The following is a 22885-nucleotide window of genomic DNA, read 5'->3' as shown; positions in this document are numbered from 1 at the left end:
TATATCTACTCTCAAACACATACAGACATCCTTCCTTTTATGTGTAGAGCATAGGGGGAGCAAAAACAAAACAAAAAGCAAGTAAATGTGTAATATATATATATATATATATATATATGTATATATATATATATATATATATATATATAATACAGTATATACACATACACATATATATTAATAATATAAATAATAATAAAGATGATGATGGTCATGATAATAACATCAATAACAATAATATTACCAACACTTACAATAATAAGTGAGATAAATAAATAAATAAATAAGTAAATAATAACAATATTAAAGAGAAAATAAATAAATAAAAATAAAAATGTTTTAAGTTAGTTCGAAGGTGAGCGAGCTGCTGCTTTTAAAGTCCACTTTTTAGTCCAAAGTTGTGTTGGAATGTGGTTGGATGTGTGACCGGGATCAACAGGGCTATTTAAACCCGCGCACACAGCGCATGGCACGGACACTTTATTATAAGGATAAGCCTTTAATAGAGCGCGGTTCACAAAGACACTGCAGCTACATGTCTGTGAGGGATTATTGCAGGATTAGACAGGAGATGAAAAAATATTCCATAAAGTCTCTTTAAGCTGCACTATTCGCCGGCTGGAACACTGTAAACCAGCTGTATAGTCTATTATAGAGAATTAAACATGACATCAAGGTCTCTGGAGGAGTTATACATACATAGAAGATATTTAAAAGTACCATAAAGCCACTATTTAATATTCATCCCCTGAGACATCTTTCTTTGTGACTGTGCCCCTGCTGTGTACATCCATGTTTAAGACTTAGAAGAAAAGTGTGGCTTTGACACAATTAAAAAAGAAAATTAATTGTCAACAATATTTGATATTCCTTAATTTTTTTGTGTGATCAAGTTTGATTGATTTTAAAGATATGCGATATCGGAAATTATTCAACAAAAATTTATATATTTCAAAACAAAACATTAATTGAAAAAAAATAAATAAATAAATAAATAAAAATGATACAATTATTATTAATAATGATAATAAGAAATTCCCCTCCAAAAAACTATAATATATATATATATATATATATATATATAATAATACATAAATAATTAATTAAAAATGATACTATTATTACTACAAATGATAATAAAAATATTCCCCCTCCAAAAAAATTATAATAAATATATTTATATAAAATAAAATAATAATACATAAATAAATAAATAAAAATGATACAATTAATAAGGATAATAAGAAATCCCCCTCAAAACAATTATAATAAATATATATATATATATATATATATAAAATAAAATAAAATAATAATACATAAATAAATAAAAATGATACAATTATTACTAATAATGATAATAAGAAATCCCCCTCCAAAAAGTTGTATATGTATATATATATATACATATATATGTATATATATATATATATTTATTCATATAAATATATTTATTCATATAAATATAAATGTGCAGCTTCTCTTATGTGAGTATTTGCTGCTGTAAATTGAATATATTTGGACTTTGTAATTTTTTTTTTATTATTCTTTTCTGTCATTTGTTGTGGTTTTAATATTCATTATGTGGAAAAATACAATCCAAAATATAATTGGATTGTTATTACTAAAATAAAAAATAAATAAAGACGAAATAAAGAAGTAAATGGAATTTTTTCAGTACATGTAACTTAAAATTGTATTTAAGTACTTATTTAAATCACTTTTTAAAACATACTTTTAGAAACTGGCCTTTCAGTGATGTATTTGTTATTTTAACGTGTTTTATTCAGTTTTTTATAGTGTTCTGTTTTTATAGTAAATCACTTAGTAACTGTGTTTTAAGAAGTGCTACATAAATAACGTTTGTTATTATTAGAAAGGGTTTCATCCACCGCTGGTTAGCATGCTGACGTCAGCATTTAGCTGGAAGTTCAGCCTCACAGAGCTGCTGGCGTAACTGAAGCCTCTCCATCTTGTTTCTGTATAAAGAAGGAGTAACTCTTCTCGCTGGGAAGGAAAATATGTTTGATATTTTAAAACCTCCTCCGTCTACTGAGTGGGTAGTGTGAACCGGCGTGGGATTTCATGCCTAACCACATTTGTCTCTGGCTCAAAGATCACAGGGAGCAGCAGCAGTCGCTGATCTTCAAGTGGTGGATCCAGCTGTAATAACTGGAGGAGCTCCCAGTGGGGAGACGCTCCGCTCTCCTCCAGTGGGAGGCTGCTAACTGATAGGGCCAGACAGTCAGCTGTTAGTGGGCTAATGGCAGTGATGAGAGGAGAACAGGAACCAGACATTCATCCTGGATCATTCACTCTAAACAACAACAGTTGTTTGGATGTTTGGGTTGTGTGTTTGCAAGTGAAGTAGACAAAGTTCTGCAGATATTTCCAGGTCCATTCTTGTATTTTAGGTGGGAAAATGGAGGTGCAACACCTACTTTGCACAGAGGCAACACCAGAAAATGAAACACAGTTAAACTCAGGTGATGATCCCACTGAGCTCATACCTGTTCTCCTGAACACAACTCCACATTTGTACAGTATGTCAGCTATGTTCGATTTGACCTCGTTGTCCTGCTGCTGTCATGTTTGGTAATCTTCTCAGAAAGATGCTTGAGATCCTGAAAGTCTGTTCTTAACCAGGTACCACCTCCTCCGAATGATAACGCATACAGGAAGCAAAAAAAGCGTCTCCTCTGACAAGCTAGCAGATGATGTATTGCATTCACTTTACCGCACCGTTGTGACGAAAACAGAGCTGAGCCGGAAGGCAAAGCTCTCGATCTACCGGTCAATCTTCGTTCCTACTCTCACATATGGTCATGAGGGCTGGGTCAAGAACGAGGTCGCGGGTACAAGCGGCCGAAATGGGTTTCATCAGGAGGGTGGCTGGCGTCTCCCTTAGAGATAGGGTGAGAAGCTCAGTCATCCGTGAGGGACTCGGAGTAGAGCCGCTGCTCCTTTGAGTCGAAAGGAGCCAGTTGAGGTGGTTCGACAAACTTTCAAATGTGTCCTGTAGAACAGTGATTCTCAAAGTGGGGTCCGTGTCACTCTGTCAGGGGGTCCGCAAAATCATTTGCTATAATATATTATATTTTGCTGCATCGTTAAAACATGCATATTTACAGATGAGCATATGGAGTCCATTACTCCCACCCACGTTAGCTTTGGGCCAATAGAAACTCTGATATGATTGTGACACATCACGTCAATCTGTCATGAATCAGTCACTTTACTCAAGATGCAACAAGCCGTTCCTGCTGCTTAGCTTGCGAGCATGGAGAAATATTTGAGTCAGTCCACATCGTCAAGTGACCCTAAAACCATACTAGCTAAATTGAGAAAATATGACGACAGTTATATCGAGCGTCGGCGACGGGAGAACAAAATGTGTCTTCAGGTGCCGGCGGACGAAGCCATGAAGCCGGTCAAACTAAAGCGACATCTGATTATAAAGCACCTGGAATATCAGGGTAAACTAAGTGGTGTTAACATGATTCAAATTGAAATGTCTTTCTGTTAATCTCTATCAAACAGCTCTGAAGTATTTAGGTTGAACATTTTTATAATACAAATCTTTTCAATGGCATCTAAGAGTACAAATGGTAGTAAGCTTTATGCTTAATTGCTGTTATGATTATGTTGGGTACCTTGGAGAGTCTTCTCCCCTGTAAAGGGACCCTGGACCCAAAACGTTTGATAACCGCTGCTGTAGAAGATAATCCACATCGTTGATTGTGACCACAGCTGCTATCTTCTCTAAATGAAATCACTTTACCAAAGTAGATGTTGCACCGAGAGGAAACAGGCTATAAATAATAAAGACGTGTAGAAACAGGCTTTTTTGGGAACGTGACAACAGTTGGCGTTTAAGAAGAGACGCTCGGTTTCTCTGCGTAGACTTCCATGTTGACCCGACACCTCGCTCTGGTTTACATGTATAACAGCCTCAGGATGCTCACAGGGTGACGAAAGCCTCTGAAACAGACTCAGCGGTCTACTTGTAGGGAGTGTTTTCTGTGTGGCTGCAGATCTACTGTACAGTTATCGGCCTCCTGACGGCTTTTAAAAGTCCAGCGCAGTATACTTCCTTTAAAAAACACTTGTTGTAATGTTTATAAAAGCTTGTGTTGAAGCACATTCTTATTGCGTTAAGACACAAACACTTTTGTCTTCAAGCTCTTCTGTTCCAGCAGGAAGCAGAGGGAATGAGGCCAGTCGCTGTCTGTAACGTATTACTTCATTTAATGATGTCAAGATGCCATTAAATCAATATTCCCTTTTCTGCTCATGCACCGCAGATGAGAGACGATGCATGTGCACAAACACATGAAGCTGGTGCAGATGCTTCACAGTTTGCTTGTGTGAGCTGTTTTTTGCTTCTGGGTCATCTTATCTGAAGAATGAAATGAAAATCAGGACGGACAGAAGGAAGGACGGAGAGAGAGAAAAGGCAAATAAAGTGTAGAGATGAGGATAATGTGCCCCGTCAACCAGGCTGGTCTGTGATCAGCCATCTGAACCTGGTCATCTTAATGTAGGAAGAGGAGGAGTGAAGGAGGAGGAGGAAGAGTACGTGATATATGTGGTGTATCTGCCTTTATCATATGGTTTGAAACATGCAGTTAGATGGCCTCAATTACATTTCCATATACTCTGGAGTTTCATCTCTTAATGAGCAGGTGTATTTGTCCTCATTAGTACCTGATTTATGACTATTTATCCCTCCTTGACCCATATAGTCTTAATCCAACATCTCTATGAATATTATGTGATATATTTCAAAGTGTGAGTATGTTAAAGCACAACTGTACTAAACTGTGTTAGGAAGTTTATTAGCCTTGTAAAGTTTTTTATTCTTAAAGCTGCACTAATCTCTATTTTTATATAAATAATGGATCAAATAAGTGTGATGTGAAAGGGGTCGCTCGTAGGGATGTCATGATACCTGAAATTTATTAGTCGATACAAGTGAAATACCACGATTCTCGATGCCCACTTCAATAAAACTGTAAAAAAACGAAACAATAAATCCCATGTACTTCAACATCCACTCCTTTATTACCGTTTACATGCGTTGAATGTATTATTAATCCCTGATGATACGCCCCAAGTTTCTCGCCCAAAACTAAATTTTACAAGATTACATTGTACATCCAAGATTCGACTTCACATGTTGTAAACACGAGCTCACGCGTTTCATTTTAAGTCACCAAGAGTTACATTATGATGCCTTCAAGCTCTATTCGTTAAAAATGAGTATTGGGCGAAGGTGAATTATAACGCTATAATGATAATTATAACGCTATAATCTATAATGATTATAATGTTATAATTCACCTTCGCCCAATACTCATTTTTAACGAATAGAGCTTGAAGGCATCATAATGTAACTCTTGGTGACTTAAAATGAAACGCGTGAGCTCGTGTTTACAACATGTGAAGTCGAATCTTGGATGTAGAAACTGGGAAATGAGAAAGTTCCACTGACTTTCAGTCCCTAAGCTTCACTTCCCATAATGCAACTCAATAGTGTTTTTTCTTAGGCCCTCCCTTCGCACTTCCCACCATCCACCTCGCCCTCTTCCCTACGACTTGCAGTACAAAAACTTAGCGCTCAAAACATTGCCACTATAAATAGTCCTGGCAGCAATTACGTTTCCCTCAAAACGTATTCGGCAAAACTAATTATTAGTATTTGAATGTAGTTTCTAGCAGAAAGGGTGAGATTTGTGTTGTATTGTGTTTTTTTAAGAGACCTTTAATTTCAATTTAATCCCAGTTGAACAGAGATCAATAATGTTTGAGGCACCTTTGTTATGTGACATGTGAGACTTGTGCTGTATATATACTGTATAATATGTATAGTGTGTGTTTCCACTTGGAGCTGATCCAGAGCTGTATTAGATCTCAGCTTCATGAGTGTATTGTTGACAGTCAGTGTAACTCCCCTGAAACAGTGTAGAGTGCAACGTTGCTTTCAGGGACTCTCTTCTTCTCTTCTTGTTTCCAGCGTATGAAATGAGAAGTTTCTCTCTCTCTCGCTCTCTGAGGCATTGCTATTTTCCCGGCAGGAGTTCATGAAATTTCATATTCTGTTCTGCTCGGTCGGATTGGCAATGCGCTGGGTGTAATGTGTTTACTTACAATGCAGCTAAGCCGCTTAAAGCTACACTCCTGCCTCTGATTTCAGACTTAGCCCTCCAACTAAAACCCCCTCTTTGCACGAGGGCTCAGCCAGACATATTGTTTGAATGTGTCCACCGAATAATCACCACATTCTTCTGTAATCCAGTGGAAAGATGCACTGCAGGCTACCAAATCTGAAACCACTGTCTGAGTGCTGTAATGTGCTGCTGCAGCGTGTGAGGATGAAAACTCAGAGGGAACAGACAGTAGATGCCATTTGAGTCCATCAGTTGTAGTTCTTTATTAGGCACACCTGTTCCATTGCTTGTTAACACAAATAGCTAATCAGCCAATCACATGGCAGCAACTCAATGCATTACGTCATCTAGACGTGGTGAAGACGACTTGCTGAAGTTCAAACCGAGCATCAGAATGGGGAAGAAAGGGGATTTAAGTGACTTTGAACGTGGCATGGTTGTTGGTGCCAGACGGGCTGGTCTGAGTATTAAACTGCTGATCTACTGGGATTTTCACGCACAACCATCTCTAGGGTTTACAGAGAATGGTCCCAACAAGAGAACATATCCAGTGAGCGGGGGTTGTGTGGACGGAAATGCCTTGTTGATGTCAGAGGTCAGAGGAGAATGGGCAGAGTGGTTGGAGATGATAGAAAGGCAACAGGAACTACAAATAACCACTCGTTACAACCAAGGTATGCAGAATACCATCTCTGAACGCACAACACGTCCAACCTTGAAGCAGATGAAGACCACCCGGTACTAGCAAGGTGTACCTAATAAAGTGGCCAGTGAGTGTATATAAAAGGAGTGAAAACTGAGTAAAAACAGTTGGGGTTCAAAGGGTTAAAGCTTTCCTTTCACATTAACCAGTACATTTTGTGTCTCAGCCTAGAAAGGTTTGAAAGGATGAAGCAGGTGTTAGATGTAATATTTCTGTCTTTGTGCTGGCTGTAATTAAAGCTTCAGATCTAGTTTTTAAACAAGGTTAAATACACGAGGAGTTATTGGTATTCAGATCAACTCTTAATATTCACAACACACCGGAGATATTTAATGAACACATTAGTCAAAATAGTCTTTAATGGACGTCTATTTGAGCGGAGAGGAGTGCATCTGAATAGAATCACATTTAAAACGCGTCCTTGTGTCGGCTGCTTCTCTTCTTTGAGTTTAAGAAGCAGAAAGTGTTTTTTGCATAAAGGAATTCCCTCAGTGGTGACCAAAGCTAGACTCTCTCTCTCTCTCTCTCTCTCTCTCTCTCTCTCTGTGTAACGCATCTCCGAGCTGAGAGGACAACGTTCGTCATGTTGATAGAGCTCCAATATCCTCGGGACATGTCTTCGTTTATTTCACGCCTATCAGCGCGTTTGTTCGTAGAGATACTGTCTCCTACTGAACCCTTATCTGTCCCAAGGATGATGTTATTCCCCGTCTTTCCTCTTCTCGTTTCAGCTGCTCCTCCCTCCGTCTTTACACCGCTCTCCGGAGAGGAGGAGCACGAATGAAACTGTTTTACTTTCATGTAAGCAGAAGATAGACAAGAGGAGGGCTGTCACATAACCTACACCACCACTACTACTACTACTGCTACTACTACATTCTGTGTTTTCATCTGTAACCCCACCACTACCACACAGTCTCTCTCTGTAGCTCTTCTACTGTACTGTACAGCCACTGAACCAGAACAGATGTGCAGTAACATCAGCCCGCTCTCACTTCATCTGTCCACAATGACTCACTTTATCTGTGAATGTGTTTAAAATGTGCGTCCACTGGGCTTTTTCCTCTAAACTCTCTTCAGCTGTGCCAAAGTGGCTCCTCTCAGGGCTTTCACATTCTTCTGTGCTGCAGCTTTTTTATATACATACACTACCATTCAAAGGTTTGTAATCTCCCACCACAAAAGGTTGGAATATGTTTGAATTGTCATGCTTGAGCTTGAAGAAAGTCCTCTTTACTAATAGATGTTATTTAATTTAGTACACGGAGAACAAAACGCCGTCCGATGGTTCAACCAGACGGACAACTGAAAGAGACAAAGATCCCTCTGAGCACCAGTTGAATCAGAATAAATCAGCAGTCATTGGTGAACGAAACTGGAAGCTGAGCATCAACATGTGTGCAGATTTAACCAGGAACAGCTTCCTGTTTCAGTGTCAACGTCACAATAATGCAGCTTAGAACAAGCTGGAATTAACAGCTGCAACGTGTTGCTTTAGCAAAGCTCTTCTTCAGACTGCACAATAGAAATAGAAGGTTAGTCTAGTTCAGGGGTCAGCAACCTTTACTATCAAAAGAGACATTTTAGGCAAAAGAAAAAAGAAAAAATCTGTCTGAAGCCGCAAAACATTTAAGCATTGTGATGAAGGTAACACAGTTAATAGTCGAAGTATATAGTATATAAGTCTAATGCAGTGAGGGCCAAAGTGACAATGTACTACGGAGTATTAGGGCCACATTGAGGGAAAAAAACATCTGAGATTACGAGAATAAAGTCAGAATATTAAGAGAAAAAAAATCGTTACATTACGAGAATAAAGTCGGAATTTAACGAGAATAAAGTCATAATATTACGAGAATAAAGTCGTACCATTGACCTACAACAATGATAAATAACAATTAAAATGTAAACAAAAAACAGTTATCATTTCCATTTTTATAAATCCACAGGGAGCCACTGGAGAGGAGCTAAAGAGCCGCTCCGGAGCCGTAGGTTGCAGACCCCTGGTCTAGGGTTAGCACTACTGGAATATCATCTGAACATACTATGGCCTGACACATCCCAGTTTAAACCTCTTCAATCTGACTGAGTAGACTGCAGACGGCCAAAAGAAAAATAACTAATTCAACATTTGTTGAGCCGTTGTGGTTGTAGAATCAGAAATGCAGGATAAATAAATCTTGTATGTGTCTGTGGTCACCCAGAGCAACGATAGAACATCATATCTGTACAGAGACCGGACCAGACTCTGTGTAGAAACCACAGACTGTCTGTGGTAGAAACAACAACCTCGCTGCCGTATTTATGATGTTATGTTGAATGTTGATGGAGCAGCTGCATAGCCTGGCGCTGATCCATCCAAACTCCATTCAGAAAAGTTGTTTGCTTGTCGTCTTGCAGACAGACCTGACAAAGTATGTATTCAGACTTTTTACAAATCAACATCATAATGGAGTTATATCGGCATCTTTCTGATCCGTTTATTCCAATTACATCACAACACGATCTGTTTATTTTGGCTTCATAATGCAGCAGTGACGTGTGGCTTGCTAGATACAGTCAGTGCAATGGCGCTGTAGGTGAATGCAGCTCGCCGCCGGGTGACGTTATGAACCCAGACATTTGATGGCGGAAATGGCAAGAAAGAAAAGTGATAATTTGCTTCGCTCTTGGTGTGAACAGCATAACTAAGTAGTTTTGCTTAAACCTAAAGAAGTAGTTTCCTGTGAAGACAGAAGTTTATTTTGAAAAGCCTGTATGCATGTAACGAGCGTAAATTGACACGTGTTGCTGGACGTTTGTAAGATATCACTTGAACCGTTGTATGAGGATACGTTGTGTGATTCAGTAATGATTAAGTATTCTCCCATCATGCAACACTGTGGGGACGTCGACTAAACGGAAGTTTGAATCATTTCATTCTTCTTCTTTTGGGGATTTCACATGTTAATAAAACATTTGGTGTCTGAATTATTCTGTTTTCATCTCTGTTAAAATTGTTATTATTGAAGGAAAGAAGAAAAATACAGCATGATTCATAACGTTTGAACAATCGTGTATATTCTTTTTAAAGTCATGTAGTTATTTGTGATCATTTGGTCGCATATTTCTTTGCCCACTAATCGTGGTGTTCCTACCACAGTGAATAAATGTGGCTCTTTTACCTGTAATGTTGGCAGAGCCTCGTGTCCCTAAACAGCATCAGGTGGGAAATGCTTGTATGCTCCGAATGTGTGTGTGTGTGTGTGTGTAGATATATGTGTGTGTGCTTTATGAGGAAACAAATGGGATTGAACCATCTGGGAGGGAGAGAGAGAGAGAGAGAGAGAGAACACCTTTTAAATGTTTTATTTAAATGTGGCACTGGAATGAAAGATAAGCTGCCGTCATTATTTTGTCGGTGCAACACTCAACACAACCTGCTGCCCAGTTCGCTCTGTGTGTGTGTGTGTGTGTGTGTGTGTGTGTGTACATATTGTTAGGCTGTGTATGTACTCCCACTCTATTATTCATGTTTGTGGGTGATTATCTTTAAGGGAAATTATGGTATTTGTCGACCTGATAGTTATTTTTCCAATTTTTGTTCATTTAATCCACTTGTAGATATTAGTTGGGACCAGTTGCCAGGCAACCAGCGGAGACTTCAGGGATGTTACTGGACCCGAGTCTAAAAGTGTATTCCAATCCGCGTACTTCTGTACTTACACTTACTACTTTGAGTGCATAAGTGCGTTCACATTGGGAAGTACGGTAAAATGCAGTGCACTCAAAGTACCCGGATGTTGTACTCAAAACGGTCAGATCGTTGAGTGTGGAACGCTGGACACTTTCCACACTCAACTGTCGCCATCTTGGCTACGTAGCGGAAGGGGCGGAGCCACGACCACTATTCAAACATACGTAGGTAACAGAATAAAACAATACGGAAACATACCGGTGCATTTTCAGCCAACAGGAGGACACATCGTAGGCGTAGGCGACGACGTTGGAAACGTAATTTCCACTCTGCTTTCATTTTTTTCAGAAGATATTTTGGCGGGTAGCGAGCCGCGGTCAAATGTTGCGATCGTCATTTCCGGTCAGTGCGCCGCAGAGTATTCGATTTGAGACGACCCTACCCCGCTGAAATTTACGCACTACTCAAGTGAGTACAGAGTGCACAAAGTACTTCTGGAAGTACGTGGATTGGAACACTCTAAGTCTTACGTTTTTGGTACGGATTAAACAAACATATGCTGAAACATGTTCATTATCGGGCTGTAGAGGGGCTGGTAGGTGGATTTTGTTACCTTTAGAAGCTGTAGCTTCATATTAAGTGTACAGATATGAAAGTGGTATCAATCTTCTCATCTTACTCTCAGCAAGAAAGTGAATAATAAGCTTGTTTCCTAAAATCTCAAACTTTACCGTTAAAGTGGTTGTGTCTAACGAAAACTTACAAAAACTCTCGTGAGACCCGCTTCCCGACAACTGATCCTAACCTTGACCATTCGTTGTTAATGCCTAACCTTAGCCGTCTTGTGAGAGTTACCTTGTGTTACCTTCTAGACACAACACGTTAGCTCCAGCCGGTTAGCAACATATGTGTGTCTGTAAACTCAGACTATAATGGACATCAACAGGAAGTCCATTTTCTTCCTCCAGTGTCTCTACTTCTCTTCTCCTCTCTGAAGCGTAGTCATAAAGCTCCGGGATAATCACAAATTCTTCATGTTCAGTCCGTTTGCATGAAAAGACATATAAATGCCACGATAATGCGCGAGGCGTTTAGCGTGCAATAAGTGCACCTTTCTTGATTTCCGCATGTCATTTGTACGCCACGTATCCTGTACTGACTGCAATGTAAACGCATCCGTGTATAAATGCTACGGTAAGAGTTAGTGGTGTAGTATAAAAAGCGAGAAAGACCACCTATGGAGGTATGGAGGGCTGGTGAGGAGGTAGATGGGTCTAACAAACACCGAATGTTTAACCAGGAGACCCGTGTCCAACACCGCTGGTGAAGTAACGTTAGTGGCGTTTACGATGCGACGATTGTCAAGTTTGTTATTGACATTTGTGGCGTGTTTTCTGTAGTTGTGTTACGTCGTGTCCGTACATGTTTTACTTAGTTTACGTACTTATTTTAAGCCCAACCATGACGTTTTCCCTTAACCTAACTAAGTGGTTTTCTTGCCTAAACCTACGTTTGCGTGGCATCATGACACGCAGAATGTCTGTGTAATGTGGTGGTATTTATACGCCTTCCTGTGAGACCGGGTTGTGCATGGAAACCTCTTTGCTTCAGTTGCTGACACCCCAGAGCATCTATTTACCTATCTCATCATTGACTTTGTATACTCTCTCTTGCTTCAGTCTACCGTCTTGTCCCCGTTTCCACACACACAGGTTGATGCATGAGTTTCCATCTACCTCTAATTCACCTCTCCTCAGTCTGTCTGTACTTCTGTTTTTGTCTGGCAAAGACAGGACTCTTTCTACTGAACTGAATACAGAGAATAGAGTAGAGTGAGGACACATGTTCACGTCTGATCACAGAGAAGTACTGGAGACTGGCCTCCAGTCAAGGTCTCCGTTACCTGATGGAGTGAGAGGAGAAAGTCACTGTTAAAGGGGGAGAAATAACTGGTCTGTGCCATGATGGGAATAACAGAAAGAGTGTACGTGTGTGTGTGTGTGTGTGTGTGTGTGTGCTTGCACATGTTTGGTAGCTGGACCTATTTATAGGGAGGCGATCATACCTGCCTCAGGTCTCAGTGGAGCTGACCCAACTGTTCTGGGACACTATTTCACTGTGTTGGTGTGCAGGTGTGTGCTTGCATGTACACACATGTGACTGTGGTACTTGTATATTTTTTAGTATTGGCCCTCCATCCATAATAAGTTGGTCTTTGAACCTCCGAAAAAACATTTTGAAAACATGTTTGGTTTTATTGTTACTGATGTTGGGTTGGTGTATTCTGTGCTGTAGTTTCAGGTATCTGAACGCTTTGAAAACAGGACTTGTGAGGATGGAAAACTTTAGAAAGTAGAATATCTTGTAATGTGACATTTGTAACTTTGGACTGAGGTCTTTTAAAACCTTAGTTTTAAACTTTCAAATCCCATTTTTAACCTTTCAAATATTACCTTTACCCTTTTAAAGTGGCAGTAGGCAGTATATATTTGGCATCATTGGGCAGAAATTCCATAATAACCTTTCAGCATATTGTAATTGAAGTGTTCTGAGAGATAACTAGACTTCTGCTCCTCCTCATGGCTCTGTTTTCAGGCTTTAAAAAATCTAGCCCATGACGGGAGACTTTGACCAATCACAGGTCATTTCATTGAGAGAGAGCGTTCCTATTGGCTGTGCTCCGGTCATGTGTCTGGTACTTGGCGTTCCTTCAACAGATCTTACAATGGCGGCGGCGTCACAAACTTTATCAACTTTATTATTATTTTAAAATAGGCATTAACGTAACATAATATTGATTCATATTTGATCAGCGCTGACTAGTTTGACCGTTTGGTCGGAGTTCGCGAGTGATTGACAGCCGGCTCTCATAGACGGCAGATGGACAGCAGACCTCAGATCAGCTCTTACTGCTTGTTTTCCTCCGGTCTGTGAAATCTTGCAGATGCCGTTAGGAGCACCGGAGGACACAGAGGAACATGATTTTTGTCAGGTTACCTGTTTCATGTACTACTGTCACGCCTACTTCAGCTTTAACCTAACTAAGTGTTTTTCCTTGCCTAAACTGCAGACGTTGACGTGGTGTACATGACACGTGGAAAGGCTAACATGTGTACTCATGACACACAGAACGTCTGTGTGATGTCGTGGTATTTATACGTCTTCCCGTGAGACCAGGTTGAAATGTTACTCCCAGTTTGTCTTTGTAGTTTGTGTACATCTGTACCGTTAACCGGTGAGCAAAGCGACGGAGTCGGTATGTAGAGGAGGAATGTTTGCTGTAAATAATGCAGATAAAAAGCTACAGAAAACATGAAACAGGTTTCCAGTATGTATTATCAGACTCTCCTCTGTAGTCCTGCTGCTAGTCGTGTGTGTGTGTATTCATTGCTTCGGCTTAGCGAGGCAGTGGGGAGGTGCAAATGTCACGCTGTCTGAAAAAGCTAAGCCAAGTGACTGTGGAAAAGTCTCCGGAGAACTGGGAGGAGGGAGAAGTGGGAGAATATGAAAGTGCTGAGTGAAAGGTGGAAAACATCACAAATCTCTTCTCACAACGAGAGCTCACTGCTACTTTCTGCTCTCACACACACACACACACACACACACACACACACACACACACACCATCCATCTATCGTCTGTAATCACATTCCAGAGCGTTTCTTCTGCTAAATTGAATTGTAATTGGCAGACAATGGGCGTGACATCACAATTCAGCGGCTGGCTCATATAGAAGCAGCTCGTCTAAATTGAGCCTAAAGTGGGCCATGCTTACTGATGAGCCCGGAGCGGTAATGAAAGAATAAAAGGAGCAGGGAGCAGAGCAAATATAGGAAACACGGAGGCAGAGAGCAGAGAGGAAGGTGTACTAACTCTGAAAATTAATTGCCCCGTGGGACCGGTGTCATTAATAATTATTGTGTGTGACAGCAGCAGCAGCGGCAGCAGAACGTATGCACAGCCACACCTGAGTGATCTCCGGAGGAATAATGGAGCTTTTATTTGAAGAAAAGACTGGAGTGCAGCTCCTCTAATTTTTTTTTAAAGTGTATTTATTTCTTTGTTTCCGTCTCCTTATTTGTCAGTCTTGGTTGCACCTGTATTTTTATGAGGTCAGGCGACACATTAGACCACGGGTCAGCAACCTTTACTATCAAAAGAGACATAAAATAAATAAAACAAATCTGTCCGGAGCCGCAAAATGTATTTGAGCCTCATAATAAAGGTAACACCGCCTATTAAAGGGACTGTTTGTAACTTTGTAAGCGTATAAATGTACCGGGTCGGGACACATGCGCGCTCTCATATGCGCGCTCTCATATGCGCGCTCTCATATGCGCGCTCGCGTGTGGCTGTACTCTCTCCTCCTCTGCCTGCCTGCCTTCACTCAGACCGGGCGCGCGTTCTCGCGTCCTCGCTCCACCTCTAGATGTGAACGCGCGCTCACTCCACACTGCAGAAGAGTTAGTTTAGCTCTGAGAATATCTAGTGAATGTTCAGGGGACGTTTGTGCAGAAATAACTGCTGCAGCTCCTCCAGACCAACAGAGGTTTCCCGTGTCTTGTGAAGTGACAGGGCTCTGCAGCGAGTTACTTTATCGTCTCGTTACCGACCGGGTGCCGGTGTCTCCCTGCTCACTCCGGCTGCGGGCGGAGAGAGCAGGGAGACACGCCGCAGAGCCCCGCTGCCTCAGCCTGCGCTGAGGCAAGAAATCCAACACTAGGATCAGCATTGATTCATGGAGAGACCTTGGTCTGGTCAGCTAACATTACTGCCAAGCAGCTGAAATATAGAGTGATATTGTTGTTTTAGCTGACGTGTGTCACCTCACTGTTTTGGGCGATGCTCGTTCATGTCTATTTAGAGCGAGCAATCACGAGCCCGATGCTGACTTTCATTGATTTCACGGCCACAGGTGTCGCTGTTAAGAAGCATTTCTGAAAGTTACAAATATTCCTTTTAAGTCCAATGCAGAGAGGACCCAGGTGCAAACGAGAGGCGGGACATTGAGGAGATTTGTCTGGAAGCTTCCAGTGTGTTTGTTCTGGAAACGCTTTCAATTACCTTTTTTGTTGTTTGCTTATGTCTCGCCGCAGAAAGCAAACTAATCCGTCCATGCACTATTAAACCTTCTATAAACATTATTTGGATGACTATTAGTTGCAACTGATGATTATAATACTTTGTTAAATGGTTAATAAATACTTTGTAAAGCATCTATAAACATTATTTAGATAGATAATTAATACTTTTGTCAATGGTTAATAATTTGCTTTTGCTCCTTCTGTCTATGTAAAGTTTATAGATGTTTTACAAATGATTTCTTAAAAGTTTAAAAACCATTTGGTAATCACTAACCAATACCTAATATAGTATATAAAATGTTATAATAATAATAACTGATAATAAATACTTTGCTAATGTAATATAAGTAATAGTAGTAATAGTAATTATTTCATATTACACAAACTACTGATGAAATAACAGAAATTATAGCTTTACTAATAATTAGTACACATTATTAATCATCATTTTATTGTTTGTTAACAGTGAAATAACTAGTAAGTAAGTTTTATTAACTATCATCTTTTAAAGTGTTTATTTTTTTTGTAATGAAGTGTAAAGTGTGTGTGTAGTGTGCACGTGTGTGTAATGTGCACGCGTTTTTTTTGGGGGGGGGTGACATCACAGCAGTGGTGACATCATCACTGCATCGTGACATCACCAGATAGAACACTGTGATGTTTTAGAGCAGGGGTGACATCATCACTGCATCGTGACATCACCAGGTAGAACACTGTGATGTTTTAGAGCAGCGGTGACATCATCACTGCATCGTGACATCACCAGGTAGAACACTGTGATGTTTTAGAGCAGCGGTGACATCATCACTGCATCGTGACATCACCAGGTAGAACACTGTGATGTTTTAGAGCAGCGGTGACATCATCACTGCATCGTGACATCACCAGGTAGAACACTGTGATGTTTTAGAGCAGCGGTGACATCATCACTGCATCGTGACATCACCAGATAGAACACTGTGATGTATTGAAGGAGTGCTGACATCATAAAGCAGTGACATTCAGGAGAGAATCTCAGAATTGTAGAAGTTTAGTTGTACCTGAGTCACATCTACTGAGACACTGAGAGACAAGCAGTGGATTTCACTCCAAACTTCACCACAAGGCATCGGAGATAATTGACCATAACTCAACATGGAATCATCAGGAACTTCCCAGACAGGAGCCATGCCTGAGATCAACGTCCGTCACGCTGTTTCCCAACTGATCCACTCCTTCTTTAAAGGGATGACAGAGGAACAGTGGGGACTGTTGAAGTCATGCAAACCTGATAACAGCACCACAACCATGATGGCAGAGCTGCTGTTGGAAATCATAGCGGCCATGACAAAAGCCTTCTTGATTGGTTTGGACACCGTCAACAGACAGTGGATGGAGGACGGTGCCAAAATCGATCTGGGTGACGTGATCTCTCAGGGTTTTGCAGAAGCTCTGGGCATTGATGACGCAGTTCAGTGTCCCAGCTCCAAAATCTTGACACAGTTGATCGCTCAAGATGTTTCGGAGAGCGTCCAAAGTGCCCTCTCCAGTCCCGAGGGCATAATTCAGCGCCTCACTCCTCCCAGCAGACTCAACGACATGATTCTGCACGCCTGTAAAATGTGCAAGGTGTTCATCAGGGAGATGAAGTCTGTGTTCTCACCTCGACCACGCAAACAGAGGACCACCTCCGAAGAATCGGACACGGAACCAGAACCCTCAGACGCTGATGACCGCTTTGCCAGAGCGTGCATCCATCGTATCGTGGCACAAATGATGAACCGATTCCACCGGGACTCCAAAGTTCACAGCAGGGAGTCAGCGAAGTCTCTTACGAAGAAGATTAACCATCTGTTAAAAGACAACCGTGATCTTCTGGGACTTGTTGATCCACACACGGACATTCCCGGTGGTCGAGTCTTGGAGTTCACAAAGCTCTTAAGTGATCTCCTCTACAGACACATCGTAGATGGGCCAGAGATCCTCCCGGCTTCAATCCAAGAGCCGGTAAAACATGCTGGCATGCTTGCTGACTTGCAGAGGAAGGTCCTCGGTTTCCTGTCACTGACCAGATGGTGGCAGATCTTTAAGGCCGGTGACCTCGCTGACAAGATGAGAGACGTTATACTGGGCACTGAGTCCCAACCTTTGGGAGATGCTATACTGGGCACTGAGTCCCAACCTTTGGCAATTCCTGCACAGCCTGGCCCAGTATGTGTGACGAAGAGTCGTGATGACTCTGCACGTGCAGCGAGGAAAGAAAATAACAGAATCTGCATTGAGACGTTCTTGGAGACGCTGGTTATGAGGATCTTCAAGAAGGCAAAAGTTACCTGGACCATTTCAAACGTCCAGGACATCATCCAGCGCCTTCTTGAGAGAACGTTGGCCGAAGTCGAGGGTGTAGACTTTGAATGCGGCCCAGAAACATTCGGAGACCTCGAAAAGACCATTTTCCGAGACCTTCGTAAGAAGTGGGGCAATGCAACATGGGTGCTGGTGTCCTTGAAATCGGACAAACCGGCACTTGGAGACTGTATTGCCTCCTCTGTCAAAGATCACCTGATGGCACCACGGAGAGAGAGGTCCTTCATGCGCAGGTTCTTTCCTTCCCTGCTCACCGCCATGACGATGGGGGAGGGGTTGGTTTTATTTAGGTTTTAGGTAAGGTGCATAATAAACATTTAATAACTCATTAAATGAAATAAATATTTAGAAAATATTAATACATTTCTGCTCTTTTCTCTCATCATTTGCTGTAAATAATCAACTCTGACTGAAGTTCTGCTGATTCAGGGAATTTTATATAAAGTACAATAAAAAGTACAAAGAAAAGTGTGTTGTTTTGCAACAGTATTTTTTCTTATGAAAACTACTTGCATCAGCCTTAATGGCCTCACTGTGTGGAAGTGACTGGGATCATTCTTTTATGTGTAAGGCAACATCACGCTGGACTTAAACATTGTTTTTCTATCTTTGTAAAACAAAATCTAGCAAATAAATACATAGAAAACATAACATGAATTTGGTGAACTGTTATTTATTATTAAAATAATAAATCGTACACCAGCAACTTGGCAAAATAAATAAATAAATAAATAAATGACTTGATAAGTAAATAAATATGTCATTAAATCAGAAATAACATTAAAAATAAATGTAGCCATGAATTAATTGATAAAATGTGACATAAATTGATATTTCTGTTTTAATTTGCTTATTTATATATTTATTCACCTTTGTATTAATTCCCTCATTTATTTACTCTTCTGTTTAATTTTCCCTTTTATTTATTTTTTATTATTTTTTAAATCAATTAATTTATTTTATAATTTATTTGTGCATTTATTTGATTATTTTTTAAATTTTTTTTAATTTTTATTTATTTTATATCTATTTTAAATGTGTGTATTTTATTATGTATTTATGCATTTATTTATTTATGCATGATTTGTCCAGCCAAAGATTGTTTGTGAGGGAGAAGAAACATTACTCTTATTTATGTAGTTCAACAAGAAGTACTTTAGATTAATTATCTATCTGATCACATCAGTTTGAGGAGAATCTCCTGTTTAAACTTTCATGCATTTCTTATCAATATTTAAGTTTCTTATCCATTAAATATCTCCGACTCAGGACCTCCAGCACTTTGATCAAGTCATGAGAAATAAAAGTACGAAGGCTTCACCTGTTAAAACAGTGTCACGTACATTTAATCAATATTTCATATCTTCTGCTGCCTGTCTCTTTTTCAGGTCGTCTACATTAATTAGGAGTTTTAGCTGTTTATAACTTAAATTACTTGCAAATGTTGTAATATAAAAAATTAATAATATATAATATAATAATAAATAAAAAATGCCATCAAACCCCAACCATAATTCTGATTAAAAACTACACTGCTTAGCACGTTACGGTCCACCATAAATCATTTAACCTCTATATTAAGACCTAATTTAAACATTTAAAGGAGAAAAAGACATTAATTTGATGTAAATCTAATAAAAAGCACATCAGAGGAAATGTCACTGTGCCATTTAAATATAACGTATTTTCTACTGAAGCTCAATAAAAGCAAATATTGAAGGCCACAGTCAGAAGATGAAAGATAATGACATCAGTAAGTACATAAACAACCCTTTTAAACAGAAGTGCATGCCTTTTTTCCTAATTTTCGTCCTTTAACTGCCAAACGTCCTCGTGTACCGCCGGTGAGAGTCAAAAAAAAAAATGGTACAAAATCTAAATTGCATTTCTCTGGCTTTTATGTGATGCCACGTTTGTTGTGAGAAAGGTGAAGTGGTGAAACTTTATAGTTTAGTGAAGCAAATACCAAAAAATAAGCAATTCAAAGATCCAATTTTGTCAAGCTTGATGTTTTGACATTTATTATGCTCCTTTAAAAGTGACAAAGCCGGAAGGTAAACGGCAGATTCCTGGATTGTTTAGGAAAAAGCTGAACTGTGAATACTTTAATTACCACAAACAGACTTCACACCACCGACTGCTGTGTTGTACTGTACCGATCCGCTTACGCCGTTTCACCATCAGAACTGATTACTGGACTTAAGAATGAGGTTTAGTTGTCTTATTAAAAGCTCGAAGAGGTTTTGATCGAGACAGAGAAGGAAGAAGAGTCAAATGTCAAAGGAGTGAAAGTATCTGCAAACGAATGCGTTGAGAATTGACTCCAGGCTGAGCGAGCTGACAGGCTTGTAGAGAAATATTGTCACCTTTTAAAATGTCATTTAAACCCTCTGTAATTGGGTCTACTTCAACATCCTTAATACCGTATGTCCCATTTTCTCATTGTATTGCCAAACAGGCAAGCTTTATATTTTTGCACGGATCACAGCCTACGCAGTTTACAGTAATAATGTCGGCAGATTTTCTATTGAAATTTTTAATATTTTCAAATTTTTGTTGTTTTTTTTGGGATCTTTTTCAGTAATTAAAGGGTTAATTTAACCGACATCGTTTATTCTCAAAATATTACGACTTTTTTCTATTAAACTTATGACTTTAAGAGAAAAAAAAGTCATAAGTTTAAGAGAAAAAAGTCGTAATATTATGAAAAACTCTCCAAACTCTTATTCATAACTTTATTGATTAGCTTGCTTTGGTAACCTACGTCACTGATTTTTGCAAAGACTGAGTGGACGTTTTCATTTGATAAATACACGAGACAGAACACAGATGGACCCGCTTTTTAAAAGTGTGTATTTCTGCATTAATTAGCACTGTGCGGTGTGTTTCTTTCCTTTCCACTAAAACTGATAACTGATCATCCATTTACTGGATTAGTCAAGCTGAATAAAAGAGCTGTTGATGAATCAATAATCAGCAACAATACACAATGTACATACATGTAGACAGGGGGCCCAGAGCAGAATGAAACCTGTTTATGTGCATGGCGTTGACTGGGAACAGGAATGTGCTCCCAGATAACAGCAGTGGTAGATGAATGCTCTTTGCTGCATAGCTGCTCCTCTATGAATTATCCCAACCTGTGAGGCTGGATGTGAAACACACAGAGACGGTCTAATTAGCTTTGTAGGGAATCATTAGGAGTGTGTTCTCTCCTTGCCCTGATTCGGTGAGTGGGAACTGCATGATGCGTGGAGTGTTCCCCAGAGTAATCACCGCCGTCTCTCTCTCTCTCTCCCTCCCTCCCGTCCCGTCCTCCACCTCTCCTCATCTCTCCCTGGATGATTTGGCTCTAATTAAGACGGTGCAGCACCGGGAGAGGAGGAGGAGGGCGGTGACCCTGCTCTCAGTTTGGGCGTTAGAGGAAGTGAAGGACACTGAGATGTAAATGATGGGAAGGAGATGAGAAAAAGGTTTTAATGAAAACAAATGGTCAAAATAAGAATCCTAATTTTCTCCCTCGATTCTTCAGGACAGTATTTTTGAAAACATATTTCTTACAATCCATATTGTCTTCATGCAGACAGACAAACAATATGATCATTAGTGACGGATCAAATCAATAATCCTGTCTGGTCTTTAGAAGACCTTTGAACACACGTTATTCTGTGTGATCTCTTTGGCTTTAACTTCGGTGAAAGCCTTTTTAAGTCTTTCTGTGATGTTTCAGGTGGCGGCATGAATCCACGTTGTTACTTTAATTCTATCATATTTGCTTTTGATTGATCATTATTGTCTTTGAATCTGGTTCCACACAGCAGACTGCAGGTTAATTATTCTTATTGGATGGATTTCCATGAACATGTGGTGCAGATGTTCCTGGTTCCCAGAGGATGAATCCTACTGACTCTGGGTGATCCTCTGACGTTTCCTTCTAGCGCCTCCATGAGGTTGATATTCTTAAAGGGAACAGTTTGTAGCATTTCAGAGGATCTATTGGCAGAAATGTAATATAATATTCATAACTATGTTTTCATTAGTGTTTAATCAGCTGAAACTAAGAGTGGTTTTCGTTAGCTTAGAATGAGTCCTTCATATCTACAGAGGGAGTGAGTCATCTTCATGGAGTCCTCCATGTTTCTACAGTAGCCCAGAACGGACAAACCAAACTCCGGCTCTAGAGAGAGACCTTCCTGTTTTTACCTTACCTGAAGGCCACCGTAGTTCTCCGACACGCTTGTGAAACTGTGGTCACGTCAGCGCAGAGTGTTAAATTGTGGTGCCGCCACTCCTTAAAGCATCAGTAGGAGAGATCGGAGCAAATATGATTTAAAAAAAGTTATTTTTATAAAGCGGTCGCTATATGATGACAGTAGAACATGAAACAGGTAACCTGAAGAAAATCATGTCCCTCTGTGTCCTCCGGTGCTCCTAACGGCATCTGCAAGATTTCACAGACTGGAGGAAAACAAGCAGTAAGAGCTGATCTGAGGTCTGCTGTCCATCTGCCGTCTATGAGAGCCGGCTGTCAATCACTCTGAACTCCAACCAAACGGTCAAACTAGGCAGCGCTGATCAAATATGAATCAATATTCTGTTATGTTAATGACTATTTCTCTCCTCACATGTTCTCAGAATCATCTTGTAGTGCACGGTTTAGCTGTAACATGAGAACGTTTGTGATGCCGCCGCCATGTTGAAATCACTCGAAGGAACGCCAAGTACCGGTCACATGACCTGAGCACAGCCAATAGGAACGCTCCCTCAATGAAATGACCTGTGATTGGTCAAAGTCTCCCGTCATGGACTAGATGTTTTAAAGCCTGAAAACAGCCAACACGTGACATCTTTTTTTGCGTGATCCAGGGACATTGCGGTTCACGGTCGGCACCTTAACCTCTATAGA

The 22885-nt window shown here is 40.1% G+C and overlaps 2 protein-coding genes across 4 annotated transcripts in view; both read left to right on the top strand.

The window, feature by feature from the left end:
* Positions 1-22885, top strand: part of ttc28 (tetratricopeptide repeat domain 28) — a 132504-nt gene that overhangs the window by 39667 nt on the left and 69952 nt on the right. The window lies entirely within an intron of this gene.
* LOC141757164 (uncharacterized) lies at positions 16420-18560 on the top strand. Its single transcript, XM_074617461.1, has 2 exons — positions 16420-18269; positions 18395-18560. Exons 1-2 carry the CDS (start codon positions 16768-16770, stop codon positions 18420-18422), a joined length of 1530 nt encoding a protein of 509 aa, XP_074473562.1. The 5' UTR covers positions 16420-16767; the 3' UTR covers positions 18423-18560.

This window comes from Sebastes fasciatus, chromosome 19, assembly GCF_043250625.1.
Source record: "Sebastes fasciatus isolate fSebFas1 chromosome 19, fSebFas1.pri, whole genome shotgun sequence".
NCBI lineage: Eukaryota > Metazoa > Chordata > Actinopteri > Perciformes > Sebastidae > Sebastes > Sebastes fasciatus.
Note: the sequence above shows the minus strand (reverse complement) of the source record. Positions and strands in the feature narration are given on the sequence as shown.